The sequence below is a fragment of the Equus asinus genome, chromosome 21 (assembly GCF_041296235.1).
Source record: "Equus asinus isolate D_3611 breed Donkey chromosome 21, EquAss-T2T_v2, whole genome shotgun sequence".
In the NCBI taxonomy this organism is placed as follows: Eukaryota; Metazoa; Chordata; class Mammalia; order Perissodactyla; family Equidae; genus Equus; species Equus asinus.
This window is the reverse complement of record NC_091810.1, coordinates 41,739,069-41,762,332: the sequence shown is the minus strand read 5'-3', so window position 1 is coordinate 41,762,332 and position 23,264 is coordinate 41,739,069. Positions and strand designations below refer to the sequence as shown.

The window sequence follows — 23,264 nt, the reverse complement described above, 5'->3', positions numbered from 1 at the left end:
TGGACAAATTGCTTAATCTCTCCAGTTTCTTCATCTGTAAAGTGGAGATAGTAAGAGTATGTTAGGGCTGCTGTGAAGATTAACTGAGCACACAGGGAGCATTTTGAACAAAGTCAGTGCGTAAGTGTCACCGTATTGTTGTAGTTTATTACCTCTGTATTTGCCAGAGCACCAGTAATTTTTTAGGCACTCAAGTATATTGAATGGAAAAAGGAAAATTATTTACTTAAAAGTTTGTTTCACCAACTCTGACTACTTTGCTAACAAATGGCCAAAACGACCAGTGATGTCTCAAAGAGCAACTGCCCCCCTCCTTTTTATTTCTGTTTTACCTTGGAGGAACACATTTTGACAGCCAGGCTCAGGGAGATGCAGCAGGAGGTTTCCTTACAGGCCTGCCTGGCAGCAGAACTGGCTATCGGTGTTCAAAGGCAGCAGAAGAGGTGGAAGAAGCAAGTGGACAGGCCACGGGGCTCAGCCACTGAACTGGCAGATGAGTTCCTGGAGGCCAGGCCTGAAGGGAGCATGCCCCTGGCAAATGCCCATTTCAGCTCCTCACATCCCAGCTTTTGTTCATCACCGGAGGAATCCCAGCATCAGTCCACACACATTTGACCCCTGGCAGCGGGGTGAAAAAGTAAAATAGAAGGCCCTCTGCTTTGTTCTTTCCCCTGTCACTTCCCCTGCCAAGTGACCACACTGACTGACAAGGGGCTGGGCAGCTGCTGTCTGCAGAGTCCTGCTTCCTGAGAGATGCGCTTGTATTCTGTACAGCCCCGCTGACTTCCTTTCCCTTAAGTGGAGTGTGCCAGTCATCAGGCTGTGAGTGCGTATCCTGAGACTAGATGCAGTTCACTCTGTGAAGCGCTCAGTTTCCGCCTTGTCAGAAAGCCTCTAAGGTGCTGGAATATTAGCAGCGACTGACTTATGAAGAGTCTTCTGTGTGCCGGGCACTGTGCTGTGTATTAAGATAAAAAGATGAATGAAACAGGGCGCTTCCATCCTGGCAGAGGTGGCAGATGCATAAACCAAAGGTGAAGTAAGGTCCTGGAAGTGCCAGTCGGCCTGGGAGCAGTGAGGGCAGAGTGGGAGTGGCCCCACCCAGGTCCTCCCTGGAAATGAGGGAAGGCTAACAGCCTTTCAGAGAACGCTTCTAAATCAGCACTCCCCAGGCGTCTTTTAACTTGCAAACTCCTTTCATGGTAATACTGAATTGTAAAAACCCCCTCTGGAAGTGATTTGAAATTCAAAAAAATATTTCATTAAGATTAGTACAGGGGCCAGCCCTGTGGCAAAGTGGTTAAGTTCGCATGCACCGCTGCGGTGGCCCAGGGTTTCGCTGGTCAAATCCTGGGTGCAGACATGGCAGTGATCATCAGGCCATGCTGACACGGCATCCCACTTGCCATAACCACAAGGACACACAAGTAAGAATATACAACTATGTACCGGGGGGGCTTTGGTGAGAAAAAGGAAAAAAATTTTTTAAAAATCTTAAAAAAAATAAAAAGATTAGTACATTATTACAAATTATATTGATGTTTGGGATCAGAATTATTACACTGGTTTCTGAAATATTAGAGATAATAAGAATTATGATAAGATGAATACATCTTCAGACAGTGTGCTCAACTACCAATTATGTGATGATTTTCACTTCCTGTATCTCTCACTAACTTCTCCCTAACTCGTATGTGCCTTTGGCATTCTTTAAGCCTGCCTTTAGTCATGGTCCATGATGAGTGTAAAGGAAACCACGTATGACTAAGAACAAAATCAGTTAAAAAGCTGTGTAATGGTCAAAACCATGATAAACCAACTAAATCACGAACACACTCACCTGATCTCCGTGGCCCCTCCCATGCTTCCTGTGTGCCCAGTTGGAGACTCTTAGTCTGTTCTGATTTAAAGGGGGAAAATATTTAAATAATTGTTTTTTTTAAAGATTTTATTTTTTCCTTTTTCTCCCCAAAGCCCCCCCCCCGTCATAGTTGTGCATATTTTTAGTTGTGAGTCCTTCTAGTTGTGGCATGTGGGACGCCGCCTCACCATGGCCTGATGAGTGGTGCCATGTCCATGCCCAGGATCCGAACCAGCGAACCCTGGGCCTTCAAAGGAGAGCGTGCGAACTTAACCATTTGGCCATGGGGCCGGCCCCAAATAATTGTTTTATTGACGAATTTCTTAAAAAGTGGAAGTAGAAACAGAAGCCTTATAGCCTTTAACACATAAATCCTGAAACACCTTCCAGAGCCCCTCGTTGTTTATCCTGTTCTCAACTGTTCCTAACCCACCATAAAGAACTCCGTTTAAAAAACTAAAGAATGACTAGCTGTGTTCTCTAAGGCCAAGCTGCATTTGCAGGCTTCAGGGGTTCGTTGGTTCATTCAGCAGATACTGCTGTGCGTATGCCCCTCTGTTTCTGGCACCTTCTAGGCAATGGGAAGGCAGGTCTAAGCAAGGTGGAGTTAGTCCCTGCCTTCATTTCTTCATTCATTCCAAAAGGATTTATTGTGGAGGATTCTGGTTTGGGATGAAAGATGGAAAAGGGAAATTGGAGCCAATTGTGGGACCCCTTGGAAGCCAGGCTAAGGGATCTGAACAGCAGTGAGGGGACTTGAACAAATATGTGGCATATGAAAGTGGTATTTTAGAAAGCTTCATTTTCTGGCGATATGCAAGGTTTGGTAAGGAAGGGGAGAGGAGAGTCCAGGGTGATTATGAAGCAGTGAAGTCAGAAAGGCCACATCTCAGGGCAGTGGCAGGAGAGAGAGAAGGAAGGGAGAGAGGGAGGTACATAACAGGAAAAGTCTGCTGGGTAGAGGCCATGAGGGAAACAGAGGCACCAGAAATGATCAAAGAAATAGTACAAGGAAGGGGCCAGCCCTGCGGCCTAGTGTTGAGTTCACACACTCTGCTTTGGTGGCCCAGGGTTTCGCTGTTTTGGATACTGGGTGTGGACTAGTACCGCTCATCAGGCCATGCTGAGGCGGTGTCCCACATGGCAGAACCAGAAAGACCTACAACTTGAATATGCAGCTATGTACTGGGGGGCTTTGGGGAGAAGAAGGAAAAAAAAGGAGATTGGCAACAGATGTTAGCTCAGGTGCCAATCCTTAGAAAAAAGAAACAGTACAAGGTAAATGAGGGGTGGCTGGTCTTCCCAGGAAGATGGTGAGTCTAAGTTTGGTTTTAGACATTTTGAGTAATACTCAAAGGGCAGGGGTACTTGTCATGATAACAGCAAATATTGTTTAAGCACTTATGATGTGCTGAGCCTTCTGCTAAGTACTTTATCTTACTTATTCTCTCTCTCTGCCAGCTTTGTTGAAGTACAATTTATATGCAGTTATTCACCAATTTTATGTATACAATTTGATAAGTTTTGACAAATGTGTACACCCATGTAACCACCGTGTAACATTTTCATCACTCTAAATACTTTCCTGATTTGCTAAATACTACTGATTTGCTTCCTGTTACTATGGTTTTACCTTTCCTAGAGTGTCATATATAAATGGAATCTTACGGGATATAGTCTTTTGTGTCTGGCTTCTTTCACTTAGCATAAAGCTTTGAGATTCTTCCATGTTGTTGCATGTTTCTTTTTATGGCTGAGTACTATTCTACCGTATGGATGTGCCACAGTTTCTTATCCATTCACCAGCTGGTAGACCTTTGGGTTGTTTCCAGTTTGGGGCTGTTATGAATAGAGCGGCTGTGAACATTTGGGTAGAAGTCTTTGTGTAGATATATTTTCATTTCTCTTGGGCAAATACCTAAGAAGAGAATTGCTGAGTCATACGGTAAGTGTATATTTAACTTTATAAGAAATTGCCAAACTCTTCTAGATTCTCATTTGATCCTTATAACAACTCTGAATTGAGTTTGTTATTATCCTCATTTTTCAGCTGGAAGAAAATGAGGTGCAGAGAGGGTAAGTAACTTGCTCCAGGACACAGGGCTAGGGGCAGCAGAATGAAGGATTGTAGGATGCCAGTGGACTTGGAATGAAGGAGATTCCAGCTGGGAGCTGTCCCCAACCTGATCTGTTATTAGTGCCCGCAGAGCAGTGGGCCTGTCTGATGGCTCCACTAAGCCTAGGCCCAGACGAGGACAAGTTGGGGTCCTCCCCTGAACCACAGAACCAGACACTGATCTGGGTGATCATTTTGTCAGTTTTCCCATCCTGGCTGTATAGGAGCAGAGATAATTCAACCCACTATATTCAAAATGTTATCATTTCAACAGGTAATTGGTATGAAAATTATTAATATATCTTACATTCTTTTTGTCATATAAAGTTTTTGAAATCTGGTGTGTATTTTACAATTATAGCATATCTCAATTTGGACCAGTCACATTTCAGGTGTTCAGTAACCACATATTGCTTGTGGCCACTATATTGGACAGCACAGATATAGACATTAAAAATAATATCCAGAAGTATGGTTACTAATATGGAAAGAGATTCCTGTTAAGTGGAAAAAAAGCAAGTCATAACACTGTTTACTCTGCTTACCTTTTCATAAATATCTATGTTTATATCTGCAAATAGTCTATAACTGTACTGTTCAGAACTGTAGCCACTAGAATACTTTAATAAAATTAAAAATTCAGCCCCTGAGTCACCCTAGCCACATGTGCATAGTGGCTGCCATACTGGACGTCACTGCCTTAGGTCATTACTCTCTTCAAACTGCTGAACCAGTTGAGAAAGGCTGAGCTAGAGAGTAGGAGTTTCTAGCCCTGCGACCAGGGGGGCTTTGTGACCACTGAGATCCAGAGCCTCCGCAGTTTTTAAAGGTGAAGCTCAGGAAAGAAGTGCATTTATTGTGCAGCTGTTGTTAGTGTTTAATAGGAACATAGTGTGGAAGCAAATCAGCTAGTCAAAGACCCTGTTCTCTTTTGGTACAACCAAAATTAATTGCCACTCAAATTGCTGAGTACTCCGTAAATCCGATGTCCATTTTAGTCATGTTCTTATAAAATGCTCCTGTATGCTTCTTCAGAACCTCCCTAAGGTTCATAGTGGGGCTTGTTGAACACTGGGAAGAGAAAATAGTTTTCTCATCTGCACACAGCTTCTGTGCGGTGCCCAGATTACATTCAGCCCAGATTTACAGACAGCAGTTTGTGTAGGTGTTATAGGAGGTGGGTTCAAAGTGCAGGGATAGTAAAATCAGGACACTGAGTTCTGCAGGTGTATTTAACTCATGTTACCCAGGCCTGGGTTCTCCCTACTCTGCCCCTCACTCTCTCCTGGTTTCTTCCTGACTCGGTGGACTGGTTCTGCCTGTTCAGCTGACTTCTGTTCATCAAAATGAGAGGGCATATGACGGGAAAGCATTGTTCCTAAGGCCATAAGGCCATACAACTGGGTCAGCTGGCCTGGGGTGGAGTCCATTCTTATCGCTTACTAGCTGTTTGCCCTTGTGTAAGGCATCTACCTCTCTGAGCCTGGGGGTTCTTGTAAAAGAGATGGTGACACTGCCTCCAAGTGCTGCTGGGAGCTGGACTAAGCCGAGGAACAGAAGGGGCTGACTAAGTGCTCCATAAACCCAGCGTTGTTACCTTCAGCTCGGAAGAGATATATGGCAGCATGGTGTGTGTAGTCACTTTCATGGTTGGTTCTGAATTGGACCTGGCGTCTGAGGAGAACATAGCGACATTTTTAGGCTAGGTAGGATAAATTTATTTGTAGCGAACCCTCTGTTATCCTTAGTGATGGACTATAAATTATTAAAACCAGTAGGCACTCCACTAGCTTGAGTTCAACTCATTGTTTCAAGCTTCTTTCCTACCAAATGCTTTACCCCCCCCATACAAATGGAAGAGTTCGTTTGTTTGACTTTCATCTTCTGTTTTCCCAGTCTCCCCAGCACAGTAAAAGTGCTAATGAGTTGTAAAATGACCAACAGTTCCCTTGCCAAAAGAAGAAGCGTGATAGCTTGCATTTATCATCGATGACACACTGTGCTCTTATCCAAGCTCAGATCACCTCAATCCTTATCTTATCCCTCAGGATCCCTTATTTTAAAGTAGCGTGTTTTAAATTACATATGTAGCAAACAGAGAAGCTTTAAAAAATTGTTTTTCCTGATTATAAAAGTAATATATGGTCACTGAAGATAACCTGAAAAGCATAGAAAAAAATAGCTAAGAGAATTTAAACCTCACATAATTTCACCTCCAGAGACAACTACTGTTAATATTTGGTGTAGTTCCCTCTACCTGTCGATGTTATCACAGAATTTTTTATCCTTTTTTAATATTTAACATTATAGCATGTGCCTTTTCCTCTGTAATGGAAAATTCTTTAATATATCCTTTTAAAGGCTTGTGTATTCCACTATTTGGATAAACCATAAGTAACTCATCCATTCTCTTATTGTTATATCCAGGTTGTTTTAGAGGGAGGCTTTCTGATTGGCCCTCTTTAAAAGTAGGCACAGGGGCCGGCTGGGTGGCACAGTGGTTAAGTGTGCATGTTCCGCTTCACCTGCCCGGGTTTCGCCGCTTTGGATCCCGGGTGCAGATATGGCACCACTTGGCACGCCATGCTGTGGTAGGTGTCCCACATATAAAAAAGTAGAGGAAGCTGGGCATGGATGTTAGCTCAGGGCCAGTCTTCCTCAGCGAAAAGAGGATTGGCAGCAGTTAGCTCAGGGCTAATCTTCCTCAAAAAAAAAAAAACGTAGGCACAGAAGCTGGGACAGTAGAGGCTGGAGGGAAGGTACTCCCTGTTAGGAATCAGAGACTGATAAAATTGTTTCCCATGTTCAAAGAGAATGGCTGCTTTTTATTTTTCCATCGGTGTCCTTAATAGTGCTGCTGCTTTCTCCTGTGTGTGCTGATTAAAGCCGTGCAATATTCGCCTGCAGACACCTTGTGTTTGCTATTTTCTTAGCTAACTAAGTTACAAAGCTGGTTGTGGTGCTGGATGCTCTAAATATATGATCTCATCTGATATTCACCACAATCCTGTTGGAAAGGTATGATTTTGCAGATAAACTGAGGCTCAGAGGCTTGGGGAAATTAGATCACAAAATAGTAAGTGGCAGTTGGGCTTTGAATCACTGCCTCTGTGAATGGGTCTCCCCACCCCCTACACTTGTGGTTGTGGTATGGGGGAGGGGTGGCACATTGTGGTTGATCATCAGACGGTGACCAGCTCCTCCTTCAAGCTCCAGAAGGACGCCCAGTGGCCTGTCTTTAGGGCAATAACAAATGGGGGTAGGTAGAGAAGCGGCCCGGGAGGAGGAGCACTTCAGTCCTAGCAGGTGCTCAGGTTGGTACCAACTGAAGGTGTGACGGATGAGGATTTGGCCACCTTAGATACCAGAGCCCACATAAAAATCATTATTTCCAACTAGATCAGAGTTTGTGCGTTTAATCATTCTTTCTAGCCAGTTAAACATGTCATGGTTCTCTGAGATTATGTTCACTGTATCCATTTCTATACTTTTAGGACATCAGCCCAAGAGATGTAGGATTATTGAACCAAGTGAAGGTTGTATTTTCATTTAAATTACTATTTAATTGAATCTAAGATTTTTGAGGGTTTTTTTTTTTGTTTTTTGTTTCGCTTTGATGTAACCTGGAATTGCTGGGTTCCCATCTTGGCAAATTATGTAATTTGCTTTGGCGTCACTTAGGGGTCATTGTACTATAGAATGCTACAGGAACTGCTATTTAAAATGCCGTATCCATCCTGTAGTCATGTTTGAGGTCAAAAGGATTTCTGATGCTGCTTTGCAGTATTTCTCGTAGCTGGAACACTGGCTATCTTTGAAGTCGGCGTGGAGACTAGCTCCCCGGCAGGGCAGGAGACCGGCCGCAGAGGAGAGCGTGGACTTCAAGAGGCCCGGAGAGAGAAGCATGCGCAGTACCGCGGCTGCGTCTCCCTGCAGGAGTCAAACCGTGTTTGTGATGCGTTCCTTGTCCCTTCTGTGAACACCGTCGCAACTGGAGAATTTGTTTTGCATAAAGTTAAAGCACGCGGTTCTATGATTCAGTCAGTTAGATGTTAAATGAAATTTATTTCCGTTGGTTGAAAAGGAGATACACTTGGCTTCCCTCGCCGGCGCAAATTTAGGTTAAGATGGTGGTGCTTCTTACATGCCTTTTAAAACCTATAATGCTTTCATTTGTCTGCAGGCAGATTTTGCACATTATTGCACAAAAATTGAAATAAAACAAAGGTATGTTCCAGCCCTGAAATTCTGTGGATAGGGGCCAGCGGTGGCGCAGTGCTTAAGTTCGCACGTTCCGCTTTGGCGGCCCGGGGTTCGCTAGTTTGGATCCTGGGTGCGGACATGGCACCGCTTGGCAAGTCATGCTGTGATAGGCATCCCACATATAAAGTAGAGGAAGATGGGCACGGATGTTAGCTCAGGGCCAGTCTTCCCCAGAAAAACAGAGGAGGATTGGCAGTAGTTAGCTCAGGGCTAATCTTTCTCAAAAAAAAAAAAAAAAGAAAAGAAAATCTGTGGATGAAACAGTGATAAATATTTAGCAGAACAAGGAGTAATCATGAATTCTAAGTGAAATATTAAGGACTGTAAGCAGCCAGGCTGGTGACCACGAGCTGAGCAGAAGTCCTACAACTGTGAGAATTTCCCCAGAAACCTTCCTGTCCTTCAGGGTGATTCTGCCCATTCAGCGTGGGCTGCAGCTTTTGTGCTGTGTGATACTGTGGGTTGAATGTCGATTTTATAGAGGGATGCTAAGTCTGAGGGCCTGAGAGATCAGGTGGACGTTTTCTGGAGAGTGCTGTTTGCCTTCACCTGGATGTTAGTGCGCATGAAAAAGAGCAACATGCTTCCTCCTTCCCAAAGGTGCAAGCAGTCAGTCAACAAATACTCCTCAACAGTGTTTGCTGGGCTTCTGCTATTGGCCTGATGTTGTGCTGGGTGTTAGAAATGTGTGATTCTAGTCCTTGAAGAACTTAATCCAGTTGGAGAGATCCCAGCTCCCCAAATGGACAGACATGGGACAGAAATAGCAGTAACGTGACTAAAAAGCTGAGCTTCCTAGTTTTGAATAGATAGAACAGCAAAGGAGGGGAGTAAGGAGGGGTGTTTAGGATAGAAAGAGTCTGACTGGAAAGGAGGGTTTGAGTAGAAAGAAAGGTGGAGGAAGAACATAGAAGCTAGGCTAAGGAGTTTGGGTTTTATCCTGTGGCCAGTGGGAGCCCTGGAAGGTTCCTAAGCAGGGAAGCAGCGCCCTGTTGAATCAAGGTCACTTGCGTTCAGTATTCTTTACAGGCCTTCCTTTGAAGGAAAAGTGCCAGGAGGAAGCAGGCTGGGGAATGAACCCAGAGGAGTGGTGTAGCTAGTGGGCGCTAGAGACAAACAGACCTGGCCTCTTATCCTAGACCCACCACTCTCTAGTCAAGGCATTTATCCCTTCAGAGACTCATTTCCCCCAGCTGTGAAATGAGGGTAATGGTCTTCCTTGCTCACCTCGAAGGGCCATTAGCAGATCGGCTGAGTGGTGCCAGTGGAGGCCCCCACTACAGGGCCCAGAGTGGGAGATCCCTAGAGGGCTCAGGTTGGGTACATATTATACGCAAGAAGACGAGAGCTGAATCCTTAGGAAGAGGCAGGAAGGGATGAGGTGGGGGTAGAGGAGACTGTGACGATTGGTGGATGCTTGGTTCATTGGTTTCTTTCCTCTCATGACAGGGTTTTTATTTTTTGTAGTGTGAGGCTACTTCCTTTTTAAGAGTTTTTAGAACCATAATTCTTGCCCCTGGCTGCACATTAGAATCACCTGGGGAACCTTTAAGACCCACTAATGTCTGTGCCCCAGCCCAGACATGGGAAACCAGAATCTCTGGGTGTAAGCATAAGTATCTTTTAAAAAAGTTATCTAGTTGATTCTAGAATGCAGCAGGGTTGGGACCCTCAACTTTAGAGGTAGAGATATGGGAACATTGGCAGGTGTCTGTAAAATACCAGCTACCCTTGTCTTTCTGTACTGTGAGTCTCAGACTAAATCTGCCAGCTGTGCCTAAAGGGAAGAGAGAAGAATTACTTGAGTTAGGCTGGTTTGAAGGTTTGCTTAAGTTTTAACTTTAGCTCCTTTAACACGTTTCTTTCAAAGAGCTTTGCATTTGTAGCCTCACTAAAGTAATTTGGCGCCAGACAGATTCAAAATAAGTTTTCCTAAAATCTCATCAAACCAAGGCATCTTTGAATACCAGCTATTGTGCAGTGAAACTTAAATACCTTTTTGGAAACTCAGGAAACACAAAATGAGGATACTGCCTTGGAAAAAGCCTGTGTTGGAAGCATTAATCAATAGTTATGGAAGTGATGGCCCCTACCCCGGCACCCTCAGGATAAGGGCCAATAGGTCTGCATCATTAGGGGTGAACCACTTGAATTCCACGGACTAGTGAGGACCTCCATCTTTCAGGGCTGCAGAAAGAGCTGGGCCTAGACCGTCCCCGGGTCACTGGGGGTCGCCAGCCATGCGGGGCAGGTTGGAAGGTCTGAGGAATTGGCGGCTCGGGTTCTGCTTCCCAATCAGCTACGTTGCAGCTGTGCGACCTTGGACAGCTCATTTCATTTTGCTGAGTCGAGCTGAGCTCTCCTACCCTCTAGGCAGCTATGAGGATTGAATGAAAAGTGTTGAGTAAGGGGCTTAGCAAAGTTCCTGGCACAAGATCAGGGCTCATTTTACGTTAATTCACTCTTCTCTTCCCTCGCTTAGGTCAGAAATCACGTGGTCCTGGTGCCTTTCCAGTTTGAAGAACTTCAGCCCCAGACCACACTGACTTGCCAAAATGCCCACATTCTGGGGCTTGACAGGCAGCCACCCTGCCCCTCCAAGATAAGGGTGTGGTGTCCTGAGGAGGATCAGGAAGTAGAGGGCCCTTTGGGGAAGTGGCAGCAGATGGCAGGCTTTGGTGGCAGGCGTAGCTCCATGTGACTCAGGGCTGCCCTGTGGGTCTCTTAGCTCCCCCTCCCATGCCTGCTGGGCCTTGGTGGTTTGTCATCTGTTTTATACACACTGCAGGTTCTGTTCCACATCAGGGAGGGTGGTAAAGATGGAAACGATTCACTGGAGGATTCTGGGCTACTGACTCCAGCTCAGGAGGTAGAGGCCTGATTTCAAATGTCAGGTCTCTGCTGGTCTCCAGGGCACTCTTCTCTCTGCTTTAATAAGAGCTACAGCCTGGCTGCAAGCAGTAGACAGCCTGGGCCTCTCTCTTCTAGATGTCAGTAGCACGTGCCCCTCCCTGTGACAACGAAAGATGTCTCTAGACATTGCCGAATGTCCTCTGGGCAAGAATCACCCTCTTTGGAGAACACTGACCTAAACATAAAGAGTGTCTTGGCAGAAACATTAATTAGGTTGCCGTTTTGGGATATCAACAGTCTGACATCAGGACCCAGGCACTGTCTTGTAGCTACTGCTTCTCTTCTGCCAAATGCTTTTCCCAGACATTATTGTGTGCTGTTTTATAGGCAAGTTAAAAAAAAAACGTGTCTACATAGGGAAGCAATGGAGTCAACTCTTGTTCGGAGTCATATTCCCAGCGTGAATGAAGCACAGGGGTGGGAACTGAGAACTACTTAGTTGATGTTTACAATTGGCAGCAGCATCTTTGTAAAGCACAGGTCCACACTTTAAGCTCAGAGTATATAAAGCAGGACAGCAAATGTTTACTTAGCACCTACCAAGTGCCCAACATTGAGCTGGAATTTTTAAAGTTAATATTATTAGTCTGATAAATCATAGTGAAGCAGTGGATGCCCAAAGTGATTTTTTAAAAAAATATTTTATTATTTGTGATTATGCACACATTACTTTGTGTTTGTTTTTCTTTTAAGATTTTATTTTTCCTTTTTCTCCCAAAGCCCCCTGGTACATAGTTGTGTATTTTTAGTTGTGGGTCCTTCTAGTTGTGGCATGTGGGATGCCACCTCAGCATGGCCTGATGAGCGGTGCCATGTCCGCGCCCAGGATTTGAACCGGCGAAACCCCCGGCTGCCGAAGCGGAGCACGTGAACTTAACCACTCGGCCACGGGGCCGGCCCCTGAAGTGATTTTTGAGAATTAACATTTCCCCCCACCTTTAGACATCAAAAAGCTAGTCTATGCGTACTTGTTTGGAATTACTCAATTATATGTGCTGATTTCAGCTCTACTATAAGAATGCAAAAGCTCCGAAAATTTGCTGGTAAGACAACCCTGAAAAGAGAAGAAAATTTCAAAGCTAAAAAACTGATCCCAAATTATAGTAATGTCAGATGTTTTTAGCATTTTATCTTTGCCTATTCAGAAACAGTTGTATTAAGCATATTGCTTGAGAGATTTGCTACACTACACAAATCAGTTTTGAATTTTTTGTGTGTGTGTGTGAGGAATATTGCCGAGCTAACATCTGTGCCAATCTTCCTCTATTTTGTATGTGGGATGCTGCCACAGCATGGCCTGATGAGTGGTGTGTAGGTCTGCGCCTGGGATCCGAACATGTGAACCCTGGGCTGCCAAAGTGGAGTGTGCAAACTTAGCCACTGTACCACTGGGCCGGCCCCTTGAAATATTTATTTATAACTCCATATGAAATCAACTAAGCATGGTGCCAGGTACATAGCTGAGTCACTTATAATTGAGCGGATATTGTTGAATGTACCATCCTTGATATTTTCCAGAGGAGGCAGAAGTTCCTGCTTATGTGGACTTCATCTGTACTTTGCCAAATAAACAGAATGGAAATGATTGATAGTGTAGTAAAATCTATTTTAAAATCCAGTTACCAGGTTAACAATGCTTATTTGGCTTTATTTTCTAAGTAATCTATTCAAATCAGAATTAATTCAGTAGAAAGGATTCTTTAAGTACTGTGTTGATAAGAGTAATGACTTATGAGTAATGAAGATATTAAAACAGTTCTGATCATTTGAGGACAGATGTTAACGTTCTTTAAATGATTTAATCTGTACCTTCGGCATAACTCCCAGTGCGGATAAGCAGAAGGCTGGACTAGGCCTGTGTTTCTTGCTTCCTTATTAGTAAGATTCCCTGGGGAGGCTGTTAAAACTTCTAATTCCTGGGTTCGTAGCCTAGAGATTCTGACTCAGCAAGTCTGGTGCAAGGCCTGGGAATGTGTATTTTTAACACCTCCTCTTCTCTCAGTCATTTTTAGCATCAGGCAGGTTGGGGTCACTGGATTTGGCACTGTGGGAAATGCCATGGGCACGTATCTATTTTACCTTTTCACTTGTTTTCTTAGTCAGGGCCTTCTATAGCTGACTCTGCATACGAAATGTAAACTTTGAACACTAAAAATCGTGGCTCTGTGTCTTCTGACTGCTGCCAGAATGCCTGTGTTTAAACTTTTTATTTGAGACAATTACAGATTCACATCGCAGTTCTAAGAAATCATGCAGAGATCCCGTATATTCATTACTCAATTTCTCTCAATGGTAACATCTTGCTAAACTATAGTAGAACGTCACAACCGGGACATTAACTTTGATACATTCAAGTTACAGAACATTTCCATCAATCCAAGGATCTCTCATGTCCTAGTCTGTTCGGGCTACTGTAACAACTTACCATCAACTGGGTGGCTTATACACAACAGAAGTTTATTTCTCACAGTGCTGGATTCTGGAAATCCAAGATCAAGATGTCAGCATAGTCACCTTCTGGTGAGGGTCCTCTTCCTGGTTCGGCACCTTCTCAAAGCATCTTCACGTGGTTGAAGGGGCAAGGGATCCCTCTGGGGTCTCTTTTATAAGGGCACTAATCCCATTCATGAGGGCCTCACCCTCGTGACCTAAGTACCTCCCAAAGGCCCCACCTTCTAACACCCTGTCTTTGGGGGTTAGGATTTCAACATAGGCATTTTGAAGTGACACAAACATTCAAACCATAACAGCTCACTTTGCCCTTCTATAGCCACACCAACTTCCCTCCCACACTCACCCTACTATCCCAGCCTTAACTGTTCTCCATATCTGTAATTTTGACATTTCATGAATGTTGTATAAATGGAGTCATACAGTATATAATCTTTTGGGATTGGCTTTTTCACTCAGCATAATTCTCTAGAGGTTCATCCAAGTTGTTGTGTGAATAGTTTACTCCTTTTTGTTGCTAAGTAGTACTCTATGGTATTGATGTAGCTAAGTTTAACTATTCATCTGTTGAAGGACATCTGGCTTATTTCTACTTTTGGGTGCTTATTACTAAAGCTGCTATGAACATATGATAGTTGCATGTTTAGTTTTTTAAAGAACTGCCAAACTGTATTTCAGAGTGGCTGTACCATTTTACATTCCCACCAGCAATGCATGAGTGATCCAGTTTCTTTGCATCCTAGCCAGCAATTGGTGTTATCATTATTTTTTATTTTAACCATTCTGATACATGTATAGTGATATCTCGTGGTCCTAATTTGCACTGCCTTGATGACTAGTAATGTTGAACATCTTTTCGTGTGCTTGTTTGCCATCTGTATATCCTCTTGAAAAGAATGTATACTCTGTTGTTGGATGGAGCATTCTATAAATGCTAATTAAATTAAATCTGTTGGTCGATGATATTATTAAGTTCTGTATCCTTACTGGTTTTCTGTTTAGTTGTTCTATTAATTGCTGAGAGAGGGGTGTGGAAGTCTCCAACTATAATCATGGATTCGTCTATTTCTCCTTTCAATTCTAGCAGTTTTTGCTTTACATATTTTGCAGCTCTGGTGTTCGATGCATACACATTTAAGATTGCTGAGTCTTGCTGGTAGATGATCCTTTTAGCCTTATGTGATGTTCCTCTCTGTTCCTGGTTATTTTCTTTGCTCTGAAGTTTACTTTATCTGATATTTTCACTTTTTAAAAAATTTTTTTTTCCTTTTTCTTCCCAAAGCCCCTTGGTACATAGCTGTATATTCTTAGTTGTGGGTCCTTCTAGTTGTGGCATATGGGATGCTGCCTCAGCATGGCCTTGTGGGGGCCTGGAATTGGCCACCTCAAGATATGTCTCTTTGGCATGATGATTATTTGAGGCTGGTTACTTTGCAGACAGGAAAGCAACTGAAAAGTAGAATTTACTTACCCTTTTTAAGAGACGTTTACATTGTAAAGGAAATCTCCATCTGTAAAGATATCTCCCTCTCTGTACCAGGAAGAAGGGGAGATGACCTTATCTCTAGAAACTCTTAATCAATGGGGAAGGCAAGGACTTAAATCTGCATTTGTTTATTGTGCTTGTCTGGTAACCTCCTGTAACTGACTCCCCCCACCCCCAACATCCTCCTTTGTCTTCAGCTGGATATGATATTTAGGGTGGTGGTTTCAGCCATGTATACATTGACAAATAGAAATGGCAAGCAATAGGATATATTGGAGTACATGAGGAAGCCATTTGGTGTAAATCTAATTTGGCCTGACTTTGCTTTTTTCCAAAAGGGCCTGACTGGCCATTGAGTACGCATTGTATATCTGCTTTAAACATTTACTATGGCAAGAACAAATGGCCTTAAGATAAAGTCGTCCCCCCCCCCCCCCCCCCCGCCCTTGGCATTTCCTTAAGGATAAGCATCTTTCCTTAGGCTAGGAACTGATTGCTGCACTCACCTTTGACCACCCAGCTTGAGCCAACAGACCTGCCACCCTGCTGTGTTCACCGAGACAGCAGACCTATCTGCTGTTTCCATCAATCGCTGTGCTGACAGAGCAGTCTCTCGACTATTGTAAAAGGGACATTTCAATCCTATGTGAAATATCCTGTTTGGGGGTATATAACCACTCTGTGCACCCCACTTCTTCAGTGCCCTTTCTTCCTTTGGGAAGAAAGGCCCCGGGCCATGGTCCTCATAAAGCTTTGTTTAATTTTCTCCTGCTATTCTGTCTCATGTGAATTTAATTCATTCTCCAGCCAGAAGAACCCAGAGAGGGTAGAGGAAATGTCTTCCTCCCCTACAGCCTGATGAGCGGTGTCATGTCCGCACCCAGGATTCGAACCGGCAAAACCCTGGGCCGCCACAGCAGAGTGCGCGAACTTAATCACTCAGCCACAGGGCTGGCCGCTGATATTTTCACTTTTTTTGATCCTCTGATTTGGGTGTTTTATAATTGAGGCTCTTTTCCCCCTCTTTTTTAGGAGTATATCATTCGGGTTCAAAGAGGAATTTCTGTAGAAAACAGCTGGCAGGTAAGCATTTTTTGTCATTAGAAAAATGTTACAAATGTTTAAACAAAATTCTGACTTGGGGCATCTAAAAATCTGGAAAAATCAGAACATGCATAAATAGAAAACATATTTATCTTAGATATAAACCTTTAGTTTTAACACATGTATTATAAAAGGCTTTTCTGTTCCCAGTTGTTTGGTTAAATTCACGTATGATGTTACCATGGAGAGTATCTAGAAATTTGTTCTCTAGCTCCACCCAGAGTAAGGTAGCATAGGCAAATTATTTGTTTTGTTCCTGGACATTCAAACCTCCTCTCCTGCAGCTATGGTTTGGGTGGAGGAGGTTAGAGTTCAGTCTAGCAGGTGGAAAGGGATACAGTGCCTGGACATTATGCAGTTCAGGCCACTGCATTTCATGGACTCCCAAGTCCACTCATGGGCAATTTCTAGTGCCAGTTCCCTCATGGACTCTGGGGGAGGGTCTTCGTGCAGCTCCAGGTTCTGCTTTCCTTGGTGGTGGCCTCAGAGACAAAAAACTTTCTGGATAGATCAAGAGGTCCTTCCAGTCCCAGTGGACTTGCAGAGGGTGGTTGAATTCTGCACAGGGGCATTTCTTCCCTGTGTTAGTAACTATCAGTAACCCCTTCCTCTCCCGTCTTCTGAAAATCTGACCTTGTTCTTCACAGCCCAGCTTCCACCTTACCTCTCATCCTAAGCAGTCTTTGATCACAGTGACCCACGCTTTATCTTTTCTCTGCCTCCAATTTCAAACTGCTTTTTGTTTGAGTAATTATAACATTTAACATCTATTTGAGCACTTATGAAGTGTTAGGCACTGGTTCAAGCAGGTTAATTCACTTAACTCTTTAGAAACAGTTCTATGTGATAGTATTAGTCTCATTTTACATTCAAGAGGTAAGAAACTGGTCCAAGGTCACGCTCCAATCAGTGACAGAACGAGGCTGGAATTCCTCTAGTCTCTGTGGTTACCCACTGTGCTACCTTTTGCTCTTTTGTACTTCTCAGGAATGGCCTTACATTTAAATTTTCAATATATATTTGACAAGCAGGGCCAACAGCAATGTCCTACCAGAAAAGTCAACCCTTGATGCAGTTTTTTAGATCTAATGCCTTAGAATCCTGGGTGATACTTAACAAAAATGTGGACTTTTGGGCCCCATCATGGCCCTACTGAATTAGATTCTCTGTGAGTGGACTCCTAGATGATCTCCAGGTAATTCTGCACACTAACATTTAAGAATCATCAATAAAGGTTTAAGTTAAACTATGTAAAAGCAAAATAATTTCCTTGCCCAGAGCCTGAAGAGCTCGTAGAATTTGGCTATGGCCTAATCAATGGCATCAACATAACTGAAAAAGAATGTGTAGACGGTGGGAGGTGGGCTGTGTGCCAAGGCGGGAAATGTGGGAAATCAGGGAGAGGTGTGGCCACTCCGCCTGCAGGTGCAGCCCGGTCTCCAGGTGGAGGGATCGCAGCTGGGGGAAGTTTTATCCCGGGCAAGGATGAAATGGCCTCAAATTCTCTGCCTTCTTTTCCTTTGATTTCATATTCTGTAAAACTTTTTTTTTGGGTAAATCATTAATTCATCTTTCCAAGTGCCTGGTTAATAAGAAAGATCTTTAAAGGGCTATTTGTCTTGAAAACAAATACATCATCATTCTCTCTTACCTGTTGGCGTCTTGTGAGTTTGGCTGGCATTAACCAGTTTCCCATGCTCCAGCCAGCTCTGGGGCACTGCTGGGTCTGTTTTCTGACCCTGTCAAGTTAAGCAGGTTAAACAGCAGGTGTATGAGCCCTACCATCCTTAGTGCAGGTGCCTCTAGAATGCCAATAAATGTTAAATAAGGAAATGAAAAGGGATGGTCTTTGCTGAATCCAAACACTACTGTCTTGTCTTTTACAGATCATTAGGAGATACAGTGACTTTGATTTGCTGAACAACAGCTTGCAGGTAAATATTTTATTTTATTTTATTATTATTTTTTAAAATTTTTGAGTTAATAAGTTACAATCTTGTGAAATTTCAGTTGTACATTATTGTTTGTCAGTCGTGTTGTAGGTGCACCACTTCACCCTTTGTGCCCACCCCCCACCCCACCTTTCCCCTGGTAGCCACTAATCTGTTCTCTTTGTCTACATTTTTTTTTTTTTAAAGATTTTATTTTTTCCTTTTTCTCCCCAAAGCCCCCCCGGTACACAGTTGTATATTCTTCGTTGTGGGTCCTTCTAGTTGTGGTATGTGGGACGCTGCCTCAGCGTGGTTTGACGAGCAGTGTCATGTCCGCGCCCAGGATTCGAACCAACGAAACACTGGGCCACCTGCAGCGGAGCACGCGAACTTAACCACTTGGCCACGGGGCCAGCCCCTCTTTGTCTACTTTTTTAAATTTCTCATATGAATGGAGTCATACAGAGATTGTCCTTCTCTATCTGGCTTATTTCACTTAACATAATTCCCTCAAGGTCCATCCATGTTGTTGCAAATGGGATGATTTTGCTCTTTTTTATGGCTGAGTAGTATTCCATTGTGTGTGTGTGTGCATATATATATATATATATATATATATATATACACCACATCTTTTTTATCCAATCATCTGTTGATGGGCACTTAGGTTGCTTCCACGTCTTGGCTATTGTAAATGATGCTGCAATGAACATTGGGGTTCATAGGACTTTTGGAATTGCTGACTTCAAGCTCTTTGGATAGATACCCAATAGTGGGATAGCTGGGTCGTATGGTAGTTCTATTTTTAATTTTTTGAGGAATCTCCATACTGTTTTCCATAGTGGCTGCACCAGTTTGCTTTCCCACCAGCAGTATATGAGGGTTCCTTTTTCTCCACAACCTCTCCAACATTTGTTACTATTAGTTTTAGATATTTTTGTCATTCTAATGGGTGTAAGGTGATATCTTAGTGTAGTTTTGATTTGCATTTCCCTGATGATCAGCCATGTTGAACATCTTTTCATGTGCTTATTGGCCATCCGTATATCTTCTTTGGAGAAATGCCTGTTCATGTCTCCTGCCCATTTTTTGATTGGGTTGTTTGATTTTTTGTTGTTGAGTTGTATGAGTTCTTTATATGCAGGTAAACATTTTAAAACACTAATGATACACCTTGATTCCTAGGGGTGTCTTAGAAACTGGCTGGAAACAGCAACATCAGGAAGAAGGAATTAGCAAATTTCCCTGGCGAAGGAGATAAACACATACTTTACACAGATGATATGTAGGTCTAAAAATAAACTTTGGGGAACAAACATGTGATTGATAATAGTCACCTTGAAGCTGAGTACCTTTGTGCCATAATGCATCCTTACCACAATCACGGGATGCTGTGTGTTATCTCCTTTTCGTAGATTAGGAATGACTAAATGGATTGCTAGAGCTGTTCACTTTGAGCTGGGAGTCTCAGACTCTCTCCACTAAACTGCATAGTCAGCATTGCAGATCCACACTCAGCAGTAACTAGAGACACTCAGCCTTTTCCAGTGTAACTTTTTTCTCTTAAATAAGTATTTCTAAAGCACTTTGATTTAACTGTTTCTAACTTGGTGGCCATAATGGAAAGAAGGATGAGCTGCAGAGTCTTTGTCTGGAAACACAGCCCGTGCTGGTGATGATTGAAGGGTCCTAGAGGGGCTTTAGCACCGTAGGAAGTACTAGCAATACCACGCAAGTCTCCACTTGGCAGATTGGTCTTCGAGTGCTGTGGGTTACTGAAGACCACTGGGCTTGTGTCATATTTCAGATTTGATTGGTAACATAGGACCTTCTAAACTTGAGCCAGAAAGCTTGCCTTACGACTGCCTCAGCCGGGAGGTGAAGGGAGCTGCATTGGTGAGGTGGCCGTCATCACTTATTCTGAGTGACCTCTGATCCTGCCCACAAAGATCAGGAGGACTGCTGGCCAGGAAGGAGCTTAATGCTCCTTTTCCTTCAAAAGACCATGTTTTATTGATCAGACTTTGGAAAATAGCATTCGTAGAGTCCAAACTTTAACATTATTTACAGCACTACTGAAAGCATGAATGCCTTATTTTCCTTCTGATAGAATTGGCCTGAGTATCTGCAGACCTTGATGTTGTTGCCTTATAGTCATGCATTTGACACATTTTGTCTTAAATTTTAATTGTAGTATGACCAACTTAAATCTCCAGATAGAGTATTGGCAGAGATCGAATTCTCCTCATAGGCAAGTTTAATTGGTTTTCATTTATGGGTTTGTTTTTTGGTGAGGAAAACTAGCCCTGAGCTAACGTCTGTGCCACTCTTCTGTGTTATATGTGGGATGCCACCACAGCATGGCTTGATGAGTGGGTGTAGGTCTGCCCCCAGGATCCAAACCCACGAACCCCAGGCCACCAAAGGGGAGCATGTGAACTTAACCACTATGCCACCAGCCTGGCCTCCACATTTATGGGTTGTGTTTTTTTTAAAGAGTTTATTTTTCCTTTTTCTCCCCAAACCCCCCTGGTACATAGTTGTGTATTTTTAGTTGTGGGTCCTTCTAGTTGTGGCATGTGGGATGCTGCCTCAGCATGGCTTGATGAGTGGTGCCCTGTCTGCACCCAGGATTCAAACCAGCGAAACCCTGGGCCACTGAAGCGGAGCATGTGAACTTAACCACTTGGCCACAGGGCTGGCCCCACAATGATGGGTTTTAATAGCATATTCCTTCCACTTAGACAAAAGCTGGGCCTGCAATGACATTGTAAATGACGCACCAATGTGCCGTTTATTCCAGCAGTTGATTTCCCCCACATACCCCTCCAGACGGTTCCACGTGACATTTCCACAGCAGTGTGAGCATTTGGGAGTTAACACTGGGCCTACCATGTGTTTCACCTTTATGCACAAGTGAACGTTTGCCCTGTTTTAAAGAAGGGGGAGTGATCTTGTACAGTATTGTTCAGCCCGTGCTCAGTAAGAATTTCCAGAGAAATATTTCTGAAATTGAAATCCCGTAGACCCAGCCCCCAAGCATGGGAGTCGGGAGGAGGGCTTTATCTCCTGTTTGTTCTTGCTTTGGGGATATGAGGTTGAATCTCCATGACTATTCAATTATGGCCTTTTAATATAATAGAATTTTATTTTTGCTTCAGTGTAATTTTCCCTTGTAAAATGGGCACTTTCCATGTGCATCTTATTTCAAATGCAAATATCCACGTGTATTGATGTTGGCTTGTGTTGGGCAGGATATGGCCAGACATCAGTTCAGTGGGAGGCTTTTCTAGATCCAAGTAAACAAACAGAAGAAAGTACATACAGCTTTTTGGCAACAAAATAATTTCAAAACAACCTCCATAAAACAGACCAGAAAGAGTCCAAAACCACAGAACAAAACTGTGACCATGATTTTCAGTGTCTGATTACCCTTCTGACAGATAAATGAGTTCCTGCTGAAGAAAGACAAATATAATACACGTATGCGTAGTTGTCTGAGTCCAATAGGAAAAATGCCTAAGTGGAAAAAGAAAGCAGGATGTAAAATTATACATACAATATCGTACAATTACATGAAATGTTTAGAAAAGAAGTTTGGAAGGAAATATGCCAAAATGTTAACAATGGTGATCCCCAGGTGGTGGAATTATGGGTTATGTTTTTTTTTCTGGTTCTTTATACTGTTCTGTACTTTCCAAGTTCTCTACAAATAAGCACATGCAAGTTATATAAGTAGAAAAATAGAAAAAAGCTGCACTTTCCCAACTTTTTATAGTGAGCATGTTTTGTGGTAACAGTCAAGAAAAATCACCACCCTATTTTAGAGACAACATCAAATTACTAACCATCTAGGGAGACAGCATACAAGAAAGAAACTGGAGTTGAAATGATGGGAACTGGGTCAGGGGAACCCTCAGGCTTGGGAAGGACCCAGGCTCTGCCCCTTAGAACTCCCCAGGATACTCACTGGACTGTGGTTGAAGAGAGTTTGCAGATCACTAAGAGCTGATAATGGAAGTGGGAGATTAATAGATTCAGAGTTTAAAGGTTTTTCTTCCAGACAAAAGCTAGTTTTCTTGAAAATGTGGTCTAGTTTGTGAGGTGATTTAGAGGCTTCCACTAGGCAAGCACAGGTCAGGTCACGGGCTCCAGACCCCACTTTGGCAATCATCCTCCCTTTGCATTAACACTCACAGGTGTTGTGAATGGAACATCGAGGACTTCTCTGCTGGCTTTCTTGTTCTCTTTCCCTTATACAAGGAACTCGAAGGGAATCCACAGGGCATATGAAAGAGGAAAGCTGTTGAAAATGGGGTGGTGTGGTGTCATGGCTTGAGGCCATCCATGTGGAGATGTCTAGGAAATCACCAGTTAATGACTTTATCACTCTGTGTGCTAGTATTCTCTTTCCCTCCCTTCGAATTCGTCATTGGAGTTCTGAATTTTCTATTCTGTGATTGGTAACCATTTTAGAAATTCCAGGAGAAAACTGAAAGAGAAAATAAGTGTCTCTTGAATGCTAATCTTTTTAAAGGGCAAGATTTTAAAATAACACACACATTGCATAGTTTTAGTACTTTTTGGGATATTTATTGTGAGATCTTAAACCAGGGCAGAAAAACACCTCCAGACTGTCTGGCAGACTGACAGCAGGGACGCTGTCATCGCAGCTATTGGCAAAGAGCTCTCTGTTCCATCTAATGATTTGAGAGCTGATGGGGTCCCTGGGCAGATTTGTGCATTTCCCTAAAGTGAAATGAAGCTTGAAAAAATAGATTGGTTTAAGCTTGGAGGCCACAAAGTTCAAAACAGATACTTTATCAAATTTATTCTCACAGCCCCATGGTGAATGAAAAATAGCCCTATTAGGGTTTGTTTTGATGATGTCAGAGACTCTCCATTCTGAGTGAGGCGAGAGTCAGCTGGGTCTGCTGTTGGCAGGTAGTGCAGGCAAATCTACTGGAATTGGTTGATGGTGATTTTTTTATCCTTGCTGCGTATAGGATCAGTTTGATAAGCAAAAGGGTTTTTCTTTCTTTTAATTGAAAAAAGGTGGTAAATGAGCAATGTAAACATTTCATAGTATCGAAATAAAAAGTAATCAACCAACCTGCCCCCAGAGGTAGCTATTCTCAA

General features: G+C 43.2%; 1 protein-coding gene across 12 annotated transcripts in view; it reads left to right on the top strand.

Moving 5' to 3' along the window:
• Positions 1–23,264, top strand: part of PXK (PX domain containing serine/threonine kinase like) — a 68,432-nt gene that overhangs the window by 5,741 nt on the left and 39,427 nt on the right. For all 12 annotated transcript variants that reach the window (XM_044753936.2, XM_044753935.2, XM_044753928.2 and 9 more), the window contains exons 2-3: positions 16,123–16,173; positions 18,081–18,128. In XM_044753936.2, coding sequence (XP_044609871.1) covers positions 16,123–16,173; positions 18,081–18,128 — 99 coding nt within the window. The remainder of the gene's footprint in view (positions 1–16,122; positions 16,174–18,080; positions 18,129–23,264) is intronic.